This window comes from Pygocentrus nattereri, chromosome 27 (assembly GCF_015220715.1).
Source record: "Pygocentrus nattereri isolate fPygNat1 chromosome 27, fPygNat1.pri, whole genome shotgun sequence".
NCBI lineage: Eukaryota > Metazoa > Chordata > Actinopteri > Characiformes > Serrasalmidae > Pygocentrus > Pygocentrus nattereri.
In genome coordinates this window covers 25,975,741-25,995,035 of record NC_051237.1, presented here as the reverse complement: position 1 = coordinate 25,995,035, position 19,295 = coordinate 25,975,741, and the positions used below count along the sequence as shown (strand labels likewise).

The window sequence follows — 19,295 nt, the reverse complement described above, 5'->3', positions numbered from 1 at the left end:
AGCGGAGCCCCAAGGATAACCGCCCTGTGGTTTAATTCCTGCCGTGTTTAAACGGTGAATATATGGTGTTTGCCTGATGACCTCGACTGCCGTGTTATTTCAGCAGAGGATAGAGTGTCTGTGAGTAGATATTGATATCAGATGCTGTATGTCAGTTCAGAGGGGCGGGAGCGGGATAAATGATTCCGATTTTCGGCGGGAGTGGGTTTAAATCTTGGGGGGAGCGGGCGGGAGCGGGACTGTTTTGCAGACCTTTCCTCTATGACTCACTGTAATCTATAATCATGGACTAAATTCGGAGGTAAAATGAAGAATAAAACTTTCCTGCTAGACAAACAAGCACAGCCAGCATGTGTGGTGTCCTGGACACTGATATGCTGGTCAAGCCGCATGAGAAGCTAAACCAGTTTAGACCAGCACAAACCAGTTTAGACCAGCATGGAATTCAAGGTGGTAACTGGGGGGGAAGTTGTGTAAATTTGTGTAAATTAGTGTAAATTGTGTGAACGTCAATGCAGGCTGACAAATTCTAAGTCACAGTTTCCCCTCTTATCACGAACTAGGCTTGCTTAGTGTCTGAAGCGGCGAGGCTCAATAGGACGGTTCTTCACGGGTTCTTTAGTAAAAGCACTTAATCTATTTAGAACCATGAGTTCTACATTTGCATCCTTGTTTTTTTTGCATGGTGAAATGGTTCTTCAGAATGATGGAGTGTGTGTTGTATATGGTTCTGTATGGAACCTTTTTAAGAAATGGTACTTTCCACCATGGTTCTGTTTGTTGTTACAAAAACAATAACAGAACCGTTTTTCTGTTGTATTTGGTTCTATACAGCACGGTTTCTCAACCACTGGGCTGCCAAGTGCCTTCTGATGGTCCTTGGACAAAACCAACCCCCCCACCCTCCCACCCCCCAACAGCAGAACCCTTTTTGGTGCTATACATTTTCAAAAAGGTTCCATACAGATTTATGTATGACACATTCTCCATCAATCTGAAGAAGTATTTCACTACGCAAAGAACAATTGAAACATACAAACGGTTCTGCACAGAACTCATGGTTCTAAGTAGGCCCATTCCATTTATTAAAGAACCTTTGAAGAACCATTTTCTTTAGGTGTGTAGTTGACATGCATGGTGCTTACTGCACAGGTTTTGGAACACACTTAAAAAGATGGTTCTTTAAAGGTTCTTTAGTAAAGAAAATGGCTCTATATAGAACCATAACCACTCAAAGAACCCTATGCATGATTAAAGGGTCCTTTGCAAGCTTTTTCAGATTGATGAAAAATGAGCTGTAAATGGTTCTATATAGAACCTTTCTGAAAAGGGTTCTATATAGCTCCAAAGAGGGTTCTTCTCTTGTTACAGGCTTGACATAACAGCAGAACCCATTTTGGTGCTATATGGAACCGTTTGCAGTAAGATTCTACATAGAACCATATACAGCACGCTGCAAGCTGCAGTCATGATGCAAAGAACCCTTCGAGTAATAAAGAACCCTAAAAGAACCATCTTTTTATAGTGTATAGTGATGAATGCAGCAGTAAGTGACTGTAACCTTTCTCCTGTTCGGCTCGGGCCGCTCTGGCCTGTAGAACCTCAGCGCTGGGCTCTTCTCTGCGGTGCTGCTGCGCTGACAGCGGAACCACAGGAATCTCCGGAAGTTTCTCTCTCCAGTCCGGACCGTCCTGCTCGATCAGCAGCTTCGTGATCCTGATGAAGTACAAAACATTACGCAAGATTCATTTACATGAACAGTCTGACCTCGGCATCCCCTCCAGCTAACACTGCTGGGCTTACGGCTCTCGTGTGCTGACACGTACAGATGCTGTGCACTCTTCAAAAAGACGCTTCTTCGAGGGTTCTAAAGTAAAGACAATGGTTCTGTTTAGAACCATGAACACCTACAGAACCACTTGCATGCTTCCATGGTGCTGTGCATGGTGAAACGGATTGATTGATGGGGAATGTGTTTGCATGTCACTGTCGTCAGAACAAAACCTCACATCTCCATTTTTGTCTTTTTTCAGTTTTTGACACAGTTTGAAAAGGCCTGTTGTTGTTTACATTGTGTGTAAATTTCACGATGAATGGACTAAAAGAAATGGCCTAAAATGACTTGGAAAGACGTCTGGTTCCATTGACTTCCATTAAAAGTAGAGTAGGTTTTTTCCTTCTCCTGTAAAGTCACTGTTTTGAAGATACGAGGTTTTGACCAGACAGCAGCGACATGGCTGTTTATATAGAACCTTTTTGAAAATTGTTCTGATATCAATATTGTTACCAGCTTGGCATCATAACAATAGCCGAAGCCTTTTTTTGTGCTGTATAGAACCATTTTCAACACATTCGCCATCAATCTGAAGAACTATTTCACCATGTGGGAACCATTTAAGCGTGTCATTGTTATTTGTGTTTACTTTCATATTATTGTTTTCTACGCAAATCATGCACTGGCCAGATAAATAGCGTTTTATTAATAGTCATATGAAACCCTTTTAGGTGCTGTATACAATAGTAATGTTCTCAAATGGCTAAGGCTCTTGCTGTACAGTGCTGTATGTAACACCAAAAAACAAAAATGTGGAAAAGTAGTGCCAGAGCCGTTTTATGAGGAGCCTGGCCTCTTCCTATTTCCCTCGTTATATCAAAAACAGGCCTGCTGAACAGCAGAGGGCGCCCGTGAGCAAGTCCTCAATGAATGGGAGTGAATGAAGCTCAACGGCTAAAAACGAGCAGTTAAAATAGTTTCTAATCACTGAACCAGAACTTTCCTTTAATTTTAGAGAGTAGAAGGACGAGTTTCACTAAAAAAACAGAGAAATCTCATCTGTAAGTTTCCTTTATTCTACAGCAAATGGGTTTTGGGCAGCAGGAGGCTAACATCACTGCTACTGAGTGCTGATTGGCTGTTTGCACTCACTGACGTCATGAACGTACACGAGGCGCCGTTTTAACTCCTGTAATTCGAGTTTAAAAGCTCTTAACAACATAACAGCGGTGATAAAGTGTTTTATTATAGTCGTTGTTCAGGAAATGATCATATTCGTTTATATTAAAAATGTTTAAGCATTTATAAACTATGATTTTGCTCAAGTGCTCTTAACCCATTCATTTTGGACTCGCTCGGGAGCGCCCTCTAGTGTTTGGGAAACACTAAGACATTACAGAGTGGTGGTTCTCCTCTCTACAAGTTCTCTGGTAGCGTGCTGGGTCACCTCACGTCTCAGAATAGCTCAGTGAGTGAAACCACAGGCTTCTAACGTCAACATATCAACTGCTCCACACTGGAAGCTGTTTGTTTAGTTTTGTGAACTCCACAGATCAGATGTTTGATGCTTAAGGACCTCGTTAACACAATTATTAGTAATAAGAGCCTAAATTATGAGGAAACTTCATGGCACGTCTGACGCTCTTTTTTTTCTTTTTTTTTTCCAGGTCCCCTCCCCACCGAATAATAATAATAATAATAATAATAATAATAATAATAATAATAATAATAATAATAACTGGCAACTTAAACTACTTTACAGACACGCTATTAATCTATAAACAAGGGCAAAAGTGCATTAGCCTGTAGCTGTGGCCATCTAACAGCCTGAATTCCGTCGTTTTTTTTTAGGCTGCTTTTAAAATAACTCAAAATAACTAAGTGACTCAAAAAAGCTGAATTTTTCTTTCAACTTTGCATATATAACTGTACTTATTTACTTATTTACTATAGTTTGTAGTGTTTTTCTTATATTTTCATATTTTAACATTTTTTTCTATTTTTTTATTCTAAGATTATATTAAGATTATAATTGGTGAATGGAGCCACAGCAAAGTAAGAATTTCATGCTTCTGCACTTCGGTTCATGTTTATTGATAACAGTCAGAGTCAACTCTGTTAGAGATGCTGAACACCTCCACACGCTTTGAGGCACACTGGCCTCACAGCTCCAGACTAAAGAAGCACTTCAGACGCCGAACATGCACGGCTGGCTCACTGAGGTGTGGCTGAGTTACACTGCAGTGCGTTTGGGAAACGCTTTCCCGGTAGGTTTGGGGTGGATGTTCTACAGACTTTATTGACTGGGTTTTTCTACATGGAGTCATGTTGTGTGTTCATGCGTTTAGACGGGAGGAACCAGGCGGCAGAGAGCTGAGCCCTGAGAGAGGAGACGTACGGTTGGGTTAGAGGTCAGTGTTAGAGAAAAGCTGTCTATGTCTGCGTCCGGCTGGTCAGTAGGTGTACCTGTGGATGCTGTCATGAGCCGCTTGCACGCTGACGTCTATCTGCAGGACGGTTTTGTAGTCCACGTAGGCCTTCCTGTAGCGCTCCAGGGACTCGTAGGCCATGGCTCTGCGGAGGAGGGGCTTGAGGGAGAAGGGGCGGAGCTCCAGGGCTCTGCATGTTAATAAGATGAGAGAAAGAGGGATCAGAACTAATCTGTGAGCGCATGACCAATACAGATGAGTCCTGCAGTGACCTCACACACCCGCACGGATTAGCGAGTGATGTCCATTCATAAACCTTCCCTTAAAATACTGCTAAAATAAGACGAGCTGGACGAGCACAGTGTGTGCTGAGCCTTGATCTTCATATAAAACGTCCAAAGGTGTGTATATATATATAAAACACAAAGGCTATATACATATATGTATATATAAAACAAAGTTGTATTACATTATTATATACATATATATATATAATGTAAATAAGTCTGGTTTCATTGACTTACATTAACAGTAAAGCAGGTTTTTTCCTTCTCCTGCAAATGTATTATTTTGGAGATACGAGGTTTTGTTCCAACAGCAGCGATAAATTACATGTATTTAAAATGTCAAATGTATTGTTGATTTTCTGAGTGTGAATAAGTTAACACACCCTCTACAGAGCACAAATATATATCATTGCTGCCCAAAGAAAAACAAGTATCTCCAAGTCCACTCATCATGAAATTTTCACACAATACACATATATATATATATATATATATATATATATATATATATATAAATAACAATAAGAAGCATATAACAATTTAATTATTAGTCATATAATTCTAGGTCATATAATGGGCCTGCTAATTCATATTCTACTGTTAACCAACTACACTGCATGGCTGAATAATTATTATTTATTATTTATCATTATTATTATTATTACTATATTGTTTTGACTATTATTAATAATAAATGCTATTATTTACTTGCGTTTTATTTTTTGTCACCAGCGCTTTTTAAGCTGCTTTTGTTACTGTGTCTTTAGGACTGACGCGTAAATGAGCTCTGTTCTGATTGACCCTGAGGGAGAAGCAGCTTAGAGGATGGATGGATGGATGGATGGATGGATGGATGGATGGATGGATGGATGGATGGATATACGTAAATGTGTTTCACAAAAACACTGAATTCAAAACAGGCTGGTTTTGCAGCTCAGTTTCCATATACGGAGTAGGAATGGATCATTTTACAGAAACGTCCACGTCTCCGTCTCTCCATAGGAGTCACTGGCGTCACCGATCGTCTCTGGTGTTCCACATAATGAAGGAAACACCAGAGACGTTTTTAATGATCGATGCATTTTACAGAACATCAAACCACACGCTGTCCATCAGGGAACGTCCACTAAAATATGGAATTTTATCCATTTGTGTTTCTATTTATTCACAGTGACCTCAGAATAAAGTCGGTCACACCGGTGACGTCAGCTAGAAGCTTCATATGAGATCATGAGCCTCAGACAACAGGTCAAAGGAGGTCCACTGACATCATCAGTGTGACTTTTATTTCAAAATAAGAGACTTTTTGTTTGGTGACACCAGTGACTTGATTCATGGGGGACTTTTATTATATATTTTATAACATTTATTTGGCATTTGTTTTCTTTGTGTCATTTAAATCATATATTTCATAGTCATGTTTAGATTATTGTAGTTAAAATTTTGTTAAAAACATGTTTTTTACCTCAAAATATGGTATCACACACGACTGTGGGGACGAGCTCTTCTGTGGTGCTTGGAATTCAACATCATTGATTTAAAAACCAATAATAATATAGGTGAAACTTGTTTAATTTTAAAATGTAAATAAACTGTAACCCTGACATGTTTTTAAGTGTAATATACACCCACTGGCCACTTTATTAGGTGCTAGTAAAAGACTGGACCCCCTTTTGCCTTCAGAACTGTCTTAATTCTTCGTGTCAGACTTTCAACAAGGTGTTGGAAACGTTCCTCAGAGATTCTGGTTGGTTATTTGAGTTCCTGTTGTCTTTCTATCATCTGGAACCAGTCTGCCCATTCTCCTCTGACCTCTCACATCAACAAGGCATTTTCGTCCACACAACTGACCGCTCACTGGATATTTCCTCTTTTTTGGACCGTTCTCTGTAAACCCTCGAGATGGTTGAGCGTGAAAATCCCAGTAGATCAGCAGTTTCTGAAATACTCAGACCAGCCCGTCTGGCACCAACAACCATGCCACGTTCAAAGTCCCTTAAATCCCCTTTCTTCCCCGTTCTGATGCTCGGTCTGCACTTCAGCAGGTCGTCTTGACCACCTCTACAGGCCTCAATGCAGTGAGCTGCGGCCGTGTGATTGGCTGATTAGCTGTTTGTGTTAACAAGCAACTGCACAGGTGTACCTAATAAAGTGGCTGGTCAGTGTATCTGTAGATGCTAGGGACACAAAAATGGACGTTTCTGAATGACCCAAATACATTTACATTTCAAATCGAACTCGAGGAGGGTCCAGTTTTCCATGCTGACGGCCCTTTAAACAGCAGTAACGTCGCTGTATCCCACAGTGGTTTATTGCCGTAGTGCAGGAGCTCTTAAGCAGAGTGGACAGTCTGGAGGTGAAGCTCTTTTTAGCTCGGCTAATAGCGCTGCGTGCTAATCTCTCACACACCATCACAGGCCTCCTGCAGCAGCGTTATTACTCAGACCGAACTGAGGACGGTTGAACTGAAGGAGGGTTTCTTTTCCCATACGGCCTTTTTAGCTTTTCATTTGAGGTCTCTTGATTTCAGAAATTTGAACGACTGAAAATGTTATAAAAACTAGTAAAAGAGAAATGTAAAGGGTAAAAAGTCTAATTCTAAAGATAAAATGCTGAATGTACTAGTAGGAAAGTGTTTTCAGCATGTAAGATTTAAGTTCTTGCTAAAAACAATTTAGGACTTTTTACAGTTTGTAAAGGTTTGGAAGGACTGATTTTTCCTAATCAAGTGAATTGAAATAAAATTTTTATAAGCTGTACTAATTAAATATCCACAAGTAAAAAATTAGTTCTAATTATTACAGCAAATTGTTTAACATAATGATTTACATAAGAAAATAAGTACCACATTAAAAATATACTATACAAGCATGTCACATTTAAATTCTTGAATAAATGTCTTGCTAATATAAAATGACTTGTGGTCCAAATATAATTTATACACATAAAATAGAAAATGTTTCACTTTTACATAAAATATAAGAAAAAAAAAGATAAATACTGCCTGATAATACAATTTGTACTAGTTAGAAACATATTTAAATATGATTATTTGAAATTCAACACGTCAAATTTAAAATTTTACTTTACAATTGTGGGTTTAAAACTAAAATAAACACAAAATACATAATTTTACTCTATTACTCTGCAGGCTGTGTCTGTGCGAGTTGGTGGTTTCTAACCTGGCACAATCCTGAATGCAGTCTGAACTATTCCCATCTTTGAGATAACAAGCCGCTCTGTTGGAGTACAAAATGCAAATATCCTCAGGACTGTCGACACCTGTCAGAAAATCACAAACAAAAGCACTCAAATGAGCCGCCATAACAATATAAACGTGTATTTTAAATGTGGCATATCAAACATTCCAGTAAACATTATATATATATATATATACACAACCCCAATTCCAGTGAAGTTGGGACGTTGTGTAAAACATAAATAAAAACAGAATACGATGATTTGCAAATCCCTTTCAACCTGTATTCAATTCAAGTAAAAGAGTGCGGGTACTAGACTGGCCTGCCTGCAGTCCAGACCGTCTCCCATTGAAAATGTGTGGCGCATTATGAAGCTCAAAATACGACAGCGGAGACCCCCGGACTGCTGAGCAACTGAAGCTGGACATCAAGCAGGAATGGGAAAGAATTCCACCTACAAAGCTTCAACAATCAGTGTCCTCAGTTCCCAAACGCTTATTGAGTGTTAAAGGAAAGGTGATGTAACTCAGTGGGAAACACGCCCCTGTCCCAACTTCTCTGGAACGTGTTGCAGCCATCAAATTCAAAATGAGTGAATATTTGCAAAAAACAATGAAGTTTATCCGTTTGAACATTAAATATCTCGTCTTTGTAGTGTATTCAGTTGAATATGGGTTGAAAAGGATTTGCACATCACCGTTTTCTGTTTTTATTTATGTTTTACACAACGTCCCAACTTCACTGGAATTGGGGTTGTATTGGGGTTGTATTTATATATATATATATATATATATATATATATATATATATATATATAAAATGCTTCGACATTTTCCATAAATTGTGAGACGTATTTGACAAATACATTTTGGGAAATCTCCAGTGGTGAACCATTACTGATTGGACTAGGTCTTATAATGACCTTCTAGTTAAAGCTGCTAGCACTCCTATGGGACTCTAGTAGCATGTTAACACTAAGATAACAGCGTTTCACAAAAACATTTTTTGGCTGTACTTGATTCAAAACAAAAACAAAGCTTGTAACAGACATTATCATATATCTGAGCCTGTATCAGTTTTACAGCGACTCTTTCAGTAAAGTGTTCTGCCGTAGAGCTGAAACCACTGTTTTACATTCCTGACAACTCCCTTAACTTGTTATAGGGCGAGTTATTGATCAAGGCCCATTATCACCTCTGCTATTTGTGTTAACATGTCAGATCCTAATTATGATAGTTAACTGAAGCCAATTTCATGGAATAAAACTTAAAAAGGTCAGACTACGGCTCGTATTCACAATGCGCGAGGCCCTTTTTTCCTCACAAAACTGATCCAACCCATTGTAAATTAAAACCAGAGTTGATTCCTCTATAAGTTTGAACACTGTCAGAAAAAAGGGGACTGTAAATTTTAGTCTACCAAAGCAAAATCGAGCTAATTTTACTCTCAAAGATACAACAAGGTCTTTAAGGCTGTATTGTGTGCTTTAAGTTTTAAAGTTTTTCAAAGACACAACACTACATTTGTCCTGCAGTGTCATAACAGCAGGCTACAGCCTTATTCCTGAGAGCACAGCAGTCGTCACCCTTCCTAGTCTAACGTTTCAGTCCTGCACTGTGAGAAATAAAGCCGACGTGCAGGTTCATTTTTCTTTCATCAAGGTACAAACAATGTAAATCTTCCCTCAAAGGTACAACAACAGATTTAAGGTCCAACTCTGTGCTTTAATTTTTTCTCAAAAATGTTTTTACTTTTTAAAACCCAATGTTTAAAAGGTAAAAAGTCTAATTCTAAAGATAAAATGCTAAATGTACTAGTAAGAAAGTGTTTTCAGCATGTAAGTTTTAAGTTCTTGCTAATAAGAATTTAGAACTTTTACCTAATAAAGTGAATTGAAATGAAATTTTTACAAGCTGTACTAATTCAACATTCACAAGTAAAAATGTTAAAATTCTAATTATTACAGGTTAAATTTCGTTTCTTGCTAGCAAATTGTTTAACACATTGCTTTACATAAGAAAATAAGTAGCACATAAGAAACATACTTAGAATTTTCCAAATTTAATTTGTGCATATAAAATAGAAAATGTTTAACTTTTACATAAGAAATAAAAGAAATAAAGTGACGCGCTGTTTCATTTTTTGTTCATCAAGACGCAAACAATGTAAATCTTCCCTCAAAGGCACAACAACAGCTTTAAGGTCCAACTCTGTGCTTTATTTTTCTTCTCAAAAAGGTACACATTTTCACTTTTGGGTACTTAAAACTCCAAAAAGTAGGAGAAAAGTGAGGGAGGGAGAAAACAATACAACTTTTAAAAATGTAATTTCAATGGATTATGGTAATAATGCTCCCTAACTAATGGTACTGAAGACCTACCCCTGAGGGGACCACCCTAGGGACAGTTTACTACCTTTATTCCTGAGTGTTTAGTGATACAAAACCATAGCAATCAACCAGAATAGTGGGTTTACATAAATACATCCACCACCTCAGGCACACTTCATTATAAAGTATGCGTCCACTCATCACAACACAACTTCTGCACAAAGAGGACGACATAACCAAGTTCATATTACAGCTGAGACCTATGAAGACGAGGCAAAGCAACACAGCTAAACCCAATCATCCGACAGCAGGCATGAAAAATGTTACTTAAGTCTTACCTTTGATGACTTTATGCATTAAAGAAGACAATTGCTTTGACAGTTTGACTCAGTCTGTTTCAGCTTCTGTAGTGAGAGCACCATAAGTACCAAATTCACAAGATTTTCACCAATCACAGCTGGAGCTTCAACATCAAACACTGCACCCTGACAAAGAACCGAAGGCTTGAGGTGATGGCAGATAGCAATGGTTGCTGAGGAGTCATTGGAGGGCTGAGAAACTATGGTGGAGAGTGTAACGATTTGATTGGCCATATAACAATGAGAGCACTTAAAAAAATGTAGTTTGATAAATATTTTTCTTATCAGCTCCACTTTCTGTATAGCTGCACTCTGTAGTTCTACAGTTACAGACTGTGGTCCATCTGTTTCTCTGATACTGTTACCCTGTTCTTCAGTGGTCAGGACCCCCATGGACCCTCACAGAGCAGGTACTATTTGGGTGGTGTGTCATTCTCAGCACTGCAGTAACACTGATGTGGTGGTGGTGTGTTAGTGTGTGTTGCGCTGGTCTGAGTGGATCAGACACAGCAGTGCTGCTGGAGTATTTAAACACCTCAGTGTCACTGCTGGACTGAGAATAGCCCACCAACCAAAAATATCCAGCCGGCAGCGTCCAGTGGGCATCGTCCTGTGACCACTGATGAAGGACTAGAGGATGACCAACACAAACTGTGCAGCAGCAGATGAGCTGTCGTCTCTGACTTTACATCTACAAGGTGGACCGACAAGGTAGGAGTGTCTAATAGAGTGGACAGTGAGTGGAAAGAGACTGAGGATGATCCACCACCCAAATAGTACCTGCTCTGTGAGGGTCCATGGGGGTCCTGACCACTGAAGAACAGGGTAACAGAGTATCAGAGAAACAGATGGACTACAGTCTGTAACTGTAGAACTACAGAGTGCAGCTATACGGTCAGTGGAGCTGATGAAGTGGACAGTGAGTGTAGAAACAAAGAGGTGGTCAGAATGTTACGCCTGACCGGTGTATATTAATATACATGTGCATGTTTTTATGTTCCACATCGTCGTGCTCGGGCCACAGAACCGTTTCTTTGGGAGGGTGTAATGACATTGCTATTCACTGATTGGTTCTGTGCTTACAGAAAACAATCAAATAGGTTCAGTTCGCTCAAACGGTCACAAATTAATCAAAGCAGTGGACAATTTTCAGTCCACCACTCAACCAATGTCAAGGCATCGAGCTGAATGTTAGACAGAGCTGGTAAGCATTAACTTGATTCTGACTAACAGAAGCTGCGCTGACTCCATTTTAGATGGTTATGATTCAAGTCTGAGGAAGTGAAGTTGAGCGCTGGTGTTAGAGGGACAGAAAGCTGCAGTCAAATCTCGTCCATGATGTTTGGATCTGTAGCCTCCTAGCTAGGCTAACACCAACTGGCTCTTCTACCCTAGATTATCTAGTGGCCTGCAGAACCAAATATTACAGTACAGCAGGGGTCTTTAATTGAAATTCAATAAGGTCCATTTAGAGAAAATTTCCTCAGCGCCATATACTGTTTACTGAAGTAGCCGAGTAGGAATATCAACATCTTATACAGCTGAACATCAGATCAAATAAAGTCCAGTTCGGTCAGATTTCAACAACATTTACTGAACGTCAGATCAAATAAAGTCCAGTTCGGTCAGATTTCAACAACATTTACTGAACGTCAGATCAAATAAAGTCCAGTTCGGTCAGATTTCAACAACATTTACTGAACGTCAGATCAAATAAAGTCCAGTTCGGTCAGATTTCAACAACATTTACTGAACATCAGATCAAATAAAGTCCAGTTCGGTCAGATTTCAACAACATTTACTGAACGTCAGATCAAATAAAGTCCAGTTCGGTCAGATTTCAACAACATTTACTGAACGTCAGATCAAATAAAGTCCAGTTCGGTCAGATTTCAACAACATTTACTGAACGTCAGATCAAATAAAGTCCAGTTCGGTCAGATTTCAACAACATTTACTGAACGTCAGATCAAATAAAGTCTAGTTCGGTCAGATTTCAACAACATTTACTGAACGTCAGATCAAATAAAGTCCAGTTCGGTCAGATTTCAACAACATTTACTGAACATCAGATCAAATAAAGTCCAGTTCGGTCAGATTTCAACAACATTTACTGAACATCAGATCAAATAAAGTCCAGTTCGGTCAGATTTCAACAACATTTACTGAACATCAGATCAAATAAAGTCCAGTTCGGTCAGATTTCAACAACATTTACTGAACATCAGATCAAATAAAGTCCAGTTCGGTCAGATTTCAACAACATTTACTGAACATCAGATCAAATAAAGTCCAGTTCGGTCAGATTTCAACAACATTTACTGAACATCAGATCAAATAAAGTCCAGTTCGGTCAGATTTCAACAACATTTACTGAACATCAGATCAAATAAAGTCCAGTTCGGTCAGATTTCAACAACATTTACTGAACATCAGATCAAATAAAGTCCAGTTCGGTCAGATTTCGCCAACATTTACTGAACATCAGATCAAATAAAGTCCAGTTCGGTCAGATTTCGCCAACATTTACTGAACATCAGATCAAATAAAGTCCAGTTCGGTCAGATTTCGCCAACATTTACTGAACATCAGATCAAATAAACTCCAGTTCGGTCAGATTTCAACAACATTTACTGAACATCAGATCAAATAAAGTCCAGTTCGGTCAGATTTCAACAACATTTACTGAATATCAGATCAAATAAAGTCCAGTTCGGTCAGATTTCACCAACATTTACTGAACATCAGATCAAATAAAGTCCAGTTCGGTCAGATTTCAACAACATTTACTGAACATCAGATCAAATAAAGTCCAGTTCGGTCAGATTTCAACAACATTTACTGAACATCAGATCAAATAAAGGCCAGTTCGGTCAGATTTCAACAACATTTACTGAACATCAGATCAAATAAAGTCCAGTTCGGTCAGATTTCAACAACATTTACTGTCAGTTTCCTCTTTTTAGATCACGTCATGTGGAATAACTTCCCTCTGACTCACTTTCTTCTCTGACTGCTGTTTCTCTCCTCGTCCCTCCCCTGTGTGGCGTCACTCACTCGAGTGATTGGCTGAGTAGCATCACGTGTGATATTTACAGCACATGTGATTGGTCTATAAGTTTCCCGGGTCACTAAAGCTACTGTAAAGGCTAGAAAAGTTGCACTGATTAAAACAGGACCACCCCACTGAAATTAAATAATTCCTCATTATTTATCGGTTTTAGGTCCAGGTCTGCATAGGACAGCATCTGGGTCCAGACTTGGACTGCGTTCTGCCTATTAGTGACTTCGGCAGCACAGATTTGATTCCAATCAACTTGTGCTTTACTGCTACAAGTGTGGATGATAAAAATCGAACGACTGGAGTTTTAGTGACAGAAAACTGAAATCCAACCTGTTCTGCTGGGCTAAGAAAACGCACACCACAGTACAGGCTCAGTTCCAGCCAACTGATGTTCAAATCATTGCAGTGTCCCAATTCAGGGGCTGCATTTGAAGGTTGACGACGTCACAGCAGCATGACTAGGCTATATCATTTCGAAGGCTCCTTCATATGCAGCCGAGAAATGTGTCCTTCTTTTCCATGGCAGCAAAGAATCCAATGGGTGGATCCTTCGCCAGCCATTCATTGCTTTCTGGCTCCGTATTTACGCAGCTTTTTGTGATGAGACGATAAGTGTTGCAATGATGCAAACAGGAAATCCGCCATAGAGCAGACCGTCTCATTTCAGGTCTATGTAGCCTTTGAAGGATGCAGCCCCTGAATTGGGACACAGCCAATGCCTTTTTAGGTGACTTGCAATGATGTTACAGCCAGAATTAAACGTGTTCTGTGGTACAGCTTTTAGCCTGTTAGTCATCATTGAGCCACTGTTCTGTGTAGTTTTTCTTCAATTCTGATTTAGATGTAAAAAAAAAGCACAGTATGAGAATCATTTGGCTCTTCAGTTACTTCATGTCTCTTAAAGACTTTTATATTTCCAGCTGAGAGGTTAATCTGACATCTTAAGCCTTCAGTCCAGCTCCCGAAGTCCTAACCAATGAGAGGGCTCACTTGGCTGTATTTACCTAGATACCACAGAGGAAGCAGTCCTGATTGGACAATTTAACCCCTTTGTTTACAATCAAGCTCATTTATTAAATTAAAATGAACTAAAGACTACAGACATTTTTTATTTATTCGTTTATTCGTTTATTTCCCTGAAACCCTAGAAGGCGCCGAGCGTTCCCCATGGGAAATCTTGCTGAGGAAGCCGCTTTAAGTCTCTATGGTGAGAGGAAACAGGAAGTACACAAAAGCTGAAATGGAGTTTCAACGCAATGCTGGAACATGAAGAAGGACATGTCCCAACCAGACCAACCCAAGCTGCTGCTAATCATTTCCAAACACACCCTCAACTCAAGACAGGGAGCTTTAAAGGCCTTGATCTGCGCCGGCGGCTTCGTTTCTCCTAAACACGTTCACCACATGATTCACTCCTGTCGCCACGAGACTTCAGAAACCTCCACAACGAGCAGCTGCGCCCAAACACAGCCATCAGAACCTGGTGGTTCTCCTCCATGACTCAGTGCATAACCTCTTACGTACACTGTGTACACAGCTTGTGCAACACGGCTGGGCCACTGCACTTCCAGCTGGCTTTAAAGACTCTCCGAATGTCTTTAAAGCTAAAAATATCTCTGATTATGAAGAATAAACAAACAAACAAAGACCTAAACTCTAAGATGCGCCTTTACCAAGAGATTTCCCATTTAAAACGCTCTGCCATGGTCATATCCTGGGAATACGCCACAAAACATATACATTGCACAATATTTTCAATATTGTCACATTTTACACTTAAAGCAACGTCAATGACTAAAACGTTCTTTAAAGCTCTAAAATCTCTGTATATTTTGTGCATTGTGTTTGTTTTTGTATACGTGTTTATACATAAAACACACTGCGTACTACTTTCCTTCTCTAAGGCAACGTTACAATCAATACATTTCCAATGTATTTCTCGTCTTTTAACGTTTTCAAAATATGTATTCCGTCGTGGATGTTCACGCATAAAATACGTCACTCATGACTCTCTTCGTTTATCTAGAGTAACGTTAAAGTCAACCTACATTCAGTCAATGTCTATTATCTCAACATATCGGATATATTTATTTTCTATTTGTATGCATATTGACACCTGAAACACTTTATAGACTGCTTTCCCTTTTTAAAAAGCAGTGTCACTGTTAATATATTGCTTTTTATGTAATATCCAGTCAATAAATATTCAACATATTTCTTATATCTCAACATATCCAACATATTTATTTACTATTTGCATTGGTTTCACACTTTTAACACACTGTTGACTACTTTTATTTTCCAAATCAGCATTATATGGTGTATTGACAGCATATATTTAATATCTGACTGATTTGTAGAGCTGTTCACTGTGAAAACACACCACTTCCCTTTTCTAAAGCACTGTTACAGGCAGGGGAACAGAACTTGAGGCTGTTACTTCACCTTCTCTTTCACACCCCTCTATGGCCTGGGTGTATTTGTCCAGCGCGTCTCCGAACTGCCCGTTTTTGAACAGCATGTTGCCCTCGTTCTTTAGCCGGGCGAGTGGGGGGGGCAGGGCTCCAGCTGGAGCGTCCAGGTTACAGTTTTCTGCCCCCGTCCCGCTCGAGGTAGGGCTAATGCTCTGGCTTTCCTCCCCCACCCGCCGCTCCACAGGGTGAGTCCCATTAACCTCAGGCTTTTTGCCAGGGGGCTCCTGTGACCTGGCGCTCCGGTTGGCCCCGGGGGTCCCGGGTCGTGAATGATGTGACCCTCCTTCTTCTCCTTTACCTGGAGCTTTCTTCTGAGCGTTGCCCATGGCCGGCTTTTTCTCTCTCGGAGCCAAGTCAGCACTCTTCTGCTCTCACTCTGCTGTTCATGCTGCCGCTCGTCCTCTCTGTGCTGTGTGTGTGTGTGTGTGTGTGTGTGTGTGTATGTGTGTGTGTGCAGGCTCAGCAGGCTGTGACGTAGAAGGAGGAGGAGGAAGGGGAGGAGGAGGAGGAGGAGGAGGAGGAACTGCAGTAATGCGGTGTGTCGCAGCGCCAGGAAACTGCTTTATCTCTCTCACTGCGAAACCAGCATTCAGGGGAACCCCAGAAATGCTTAAAGGGGCAGTTCACCAAATATCAAATTTACATTTCCCACCCTTATTTCTAATACCACCCATCAACTGAGATTTACCCGGTTTCAGAAGTTTGCTTCTTTAGTTTTAGCACTTCAGCTATGACATTAATATAGCCAACTTGTACAGCTTATGTCCACTAGTCAGCCTGGCCCTGTTAATTACATAACTAAGTCATTATACTGCTCTTCAAACGTGTCCAAAGACATCACAGCAACGTTGATGTTTCACATTTATCCCAGAAGTATTTTCATTTCACGTTGTAAATATTCTATTTAATTTGTTTAGTTTGCAGCAAAACAGGCGGTCAAAAGTACTTTTACTTAATTGTAGTCTATGGCATTAAAGTAATTTAGTGGTACTTGGTGTCTGTGTTTTGCTTCTTTAGCCTTAGTCTAATGAAGCTAACCAGGAACGGAAGCATGTCACTGTTGGATCAAAACCAATCTCCAAAATGTCAACTTTACAGGAGAAGGAAAAAACATACCTTACTTTTAATGTAAGTCAATGGAACCAGACGTCTTTCCCAAGTCATTTTGGGTCATTTCTGTTGGTCCTTTCATCATGAAGTGTGCACAAAATATATAGGGCCAGGGGTATTTTCAAATAATGTCAAAAAATGAAAAATGACAAAAAATGGAGATACGAGGTTTGGTTCTGACAGCAATGATATGTTAATGTTAATCAGCATGGTGCTAACTGTATGCCTGAGTCATCATAAACTTGCCTCAAAGCTTGTTCTCTAATATCTGACAGACCTGTTTATGTGGTTTCTGATACTGTATGACTCACTGATACCTATAAACACGGAGAAAAATACATGAGCAGAGCTAAAAACAGCAGCAGCCACCTGGCATCTGTGGTCACCTGGCATCTGTGGTCTTCTCTGTTTTTAATGTAACGCACACTCACCAGCCACTTTATTAGGTACTGTTCAGTTGCTTGTTAACACAAATAGCTAATCAGCCAATCACACGGCCGCAACTCAGTGCATTTAGGCGTGTAGAGGTGGTCAAGACAACTTGCTGAAGTGCTGACCGAGCATCAGAACGGGGAAGAAAGGGGATTTAAGGGGCTTTGAACGTGGCGTGGTTGTTGGTGCCAGACGGGCTGGTCTGAGTATTTCAGAAACTGCTGATCTGCTGGGATTTTCACACAAACCATCTCTAGGGTTTACAGAGAACGGTCAGAAAAAGAGGAAATATCCAGTGAGTGGTCAGTTGTGTGGACGAAAATGCCTTGTTGATGTGAGAGGTCAGAGGAGAATGGGCAGACTGGTTCCAGATGATAGAAAGGCAGCAGGAACTGAAATAACCAACCAGAATCTCTGAGGAACGTTTCCAACACCTTGTTGAAAGTCTGACATGAAGAATTAAGGCAGTTCTGAAGGCAAAAGGGGGTCCAAACTTTTACTAGCAAGGGGTACCTAATAAAGTGGCCAGTGAGTGTATAATCAGGTAAAATGACACAAATAAATAAGGTAAAAGAAACAGAAAAGTAAGTTAAAAGTCAATAAGCTACCCACTCTGTAATCTCGAAGCCATTAAGTGTCTGTTGAGTTAGCTCAATGCTAAATTAGGTATTCTAGATTTCCAGAGGGCTGCTATTGTTTTTATCTTTGCTAATGAACTTTAGTCCATGTTTATGGAGAACAGTGAGTCTTACAGGAGGTCAGAAGCCTCATAATCAAGTTTATTACTGATACCGAACACCTCCACACGGTTTGAGAAGTGTGTGATGATTCAGACGCGCAGTTAGCACCACTGGAAAAGGCCTTCCTTACTCGTTAGCTACATTAGCCACGTAGCCCCAGTGCTAATGCTGCCTTTAAGTGGCCACAACTCGGAAAATATGCATTTTCCCACCATGAACTGCATTCAAACGGCCAACAAAGCCTGATTTACACAGGATTGTATGATACACGACTTTACGAGACGTATAAGGCAGCCTGCATCTTTTCCACGAGGGAATGCTAAAGCTGGGAGTGAATGTGCAATAATACACCTGCTGTGCTTCTGTGAGACCAAATCAAATTTATTTGTGGAGCTTTTTACAACTGGTTTCGTCACAAAGCCGCTTCACAGAAATCCAGAAAAGATGAAGTTTTAACAAGAATGTAAAAGCCCCAGTTGAGCAAGCCAGGGGGCGCCAGTGGCAAGGAGAACCTCCCTCAGAGCTGAGGAGGAAACCTTGGGAGGAACCAAGGCTCACCAGGGGGGACCCATCCTCCTCTGGTCAGACTACCTACAGAGATTATTATACTACTAATATTAATAGCAGTAGTATTAGTAGTAGTAATAGCTGGGAGTCTATGAGAACATCAGTGTAGGGTGGGCAGCTAGTCCAAGGCAGGTCGTGGTAGCTGGGGAGGGGGCATCTGGTCAGCGGGTAGCAGGAGGGCTCGACAGTCCTTCAGTGTCCGGCCGGACAGGTGGGCGGTCATATACTCGGGAAAAGGTAGAGAGAGTGTGTCGGTTCTCTGACTGTTTGCCACTGCTGGTCCCACCTCGAACCACCCAGGTTACTGTCGTGCACTCAGGCACCACATAGTTTTTAATCTCCCCTAACAGATTTTAAATGCACAGAGACTTTTATTCTACACAAACAACTGAGAGAGAAAAATAATTAAAAAATAATTAGACCTGATTAAAAAAATATATTTTGGGTCATTCTACAGAAACGTCCACTTCCCTGTCTCTCCATAGGAGTCACTGGCGTCACCGATCGTCTCTGGTGTTCCACATAATGAA

At 40.3% G+C, this 19,295-nt stretch overlaps 1 protein-coding gene across 1 annotated transcript in view; it reads right to left on the bottom strand.

Annotated features, from left to right (window-relative positions):
- The window catches only part of spag1a (sperm associated antigen 1a), a 28,396-nt gene extending 12,037 nt beyond the window's left edge, over nucleotides 1–16,359 (bottom strand). The window contains exons 1-4 of the mRNA XM_037535238.1: nucleotides 15,888–16,359; nucleotides 7,673–7,772; nucleotides 4,241–4,393; nucleotides 1,562–1,716 (exon numbers count right to left, since the gene is read on the bottom strand). Of these exons, the coding sequence (XP_037391135.1) occupies nucleotides 1,562–1,716; nucleotides 4,241–4,393; nucleotides 7,673–7,772; nucleotides 15,888–16,242 (763 nt within the window). The 5' untranslated portion in view covers nucleotides 16,243–16,359. The remainder of the gene's footprint in view (nucleotides 1–1,561; nucleotides 1,717–4,240; nucleotides 4,394–7,672; nucleotides 7,773–15,887) is intronic.
- Nucleotides 16,360–19,295: the final 2,936 nt, after the last annotated feature.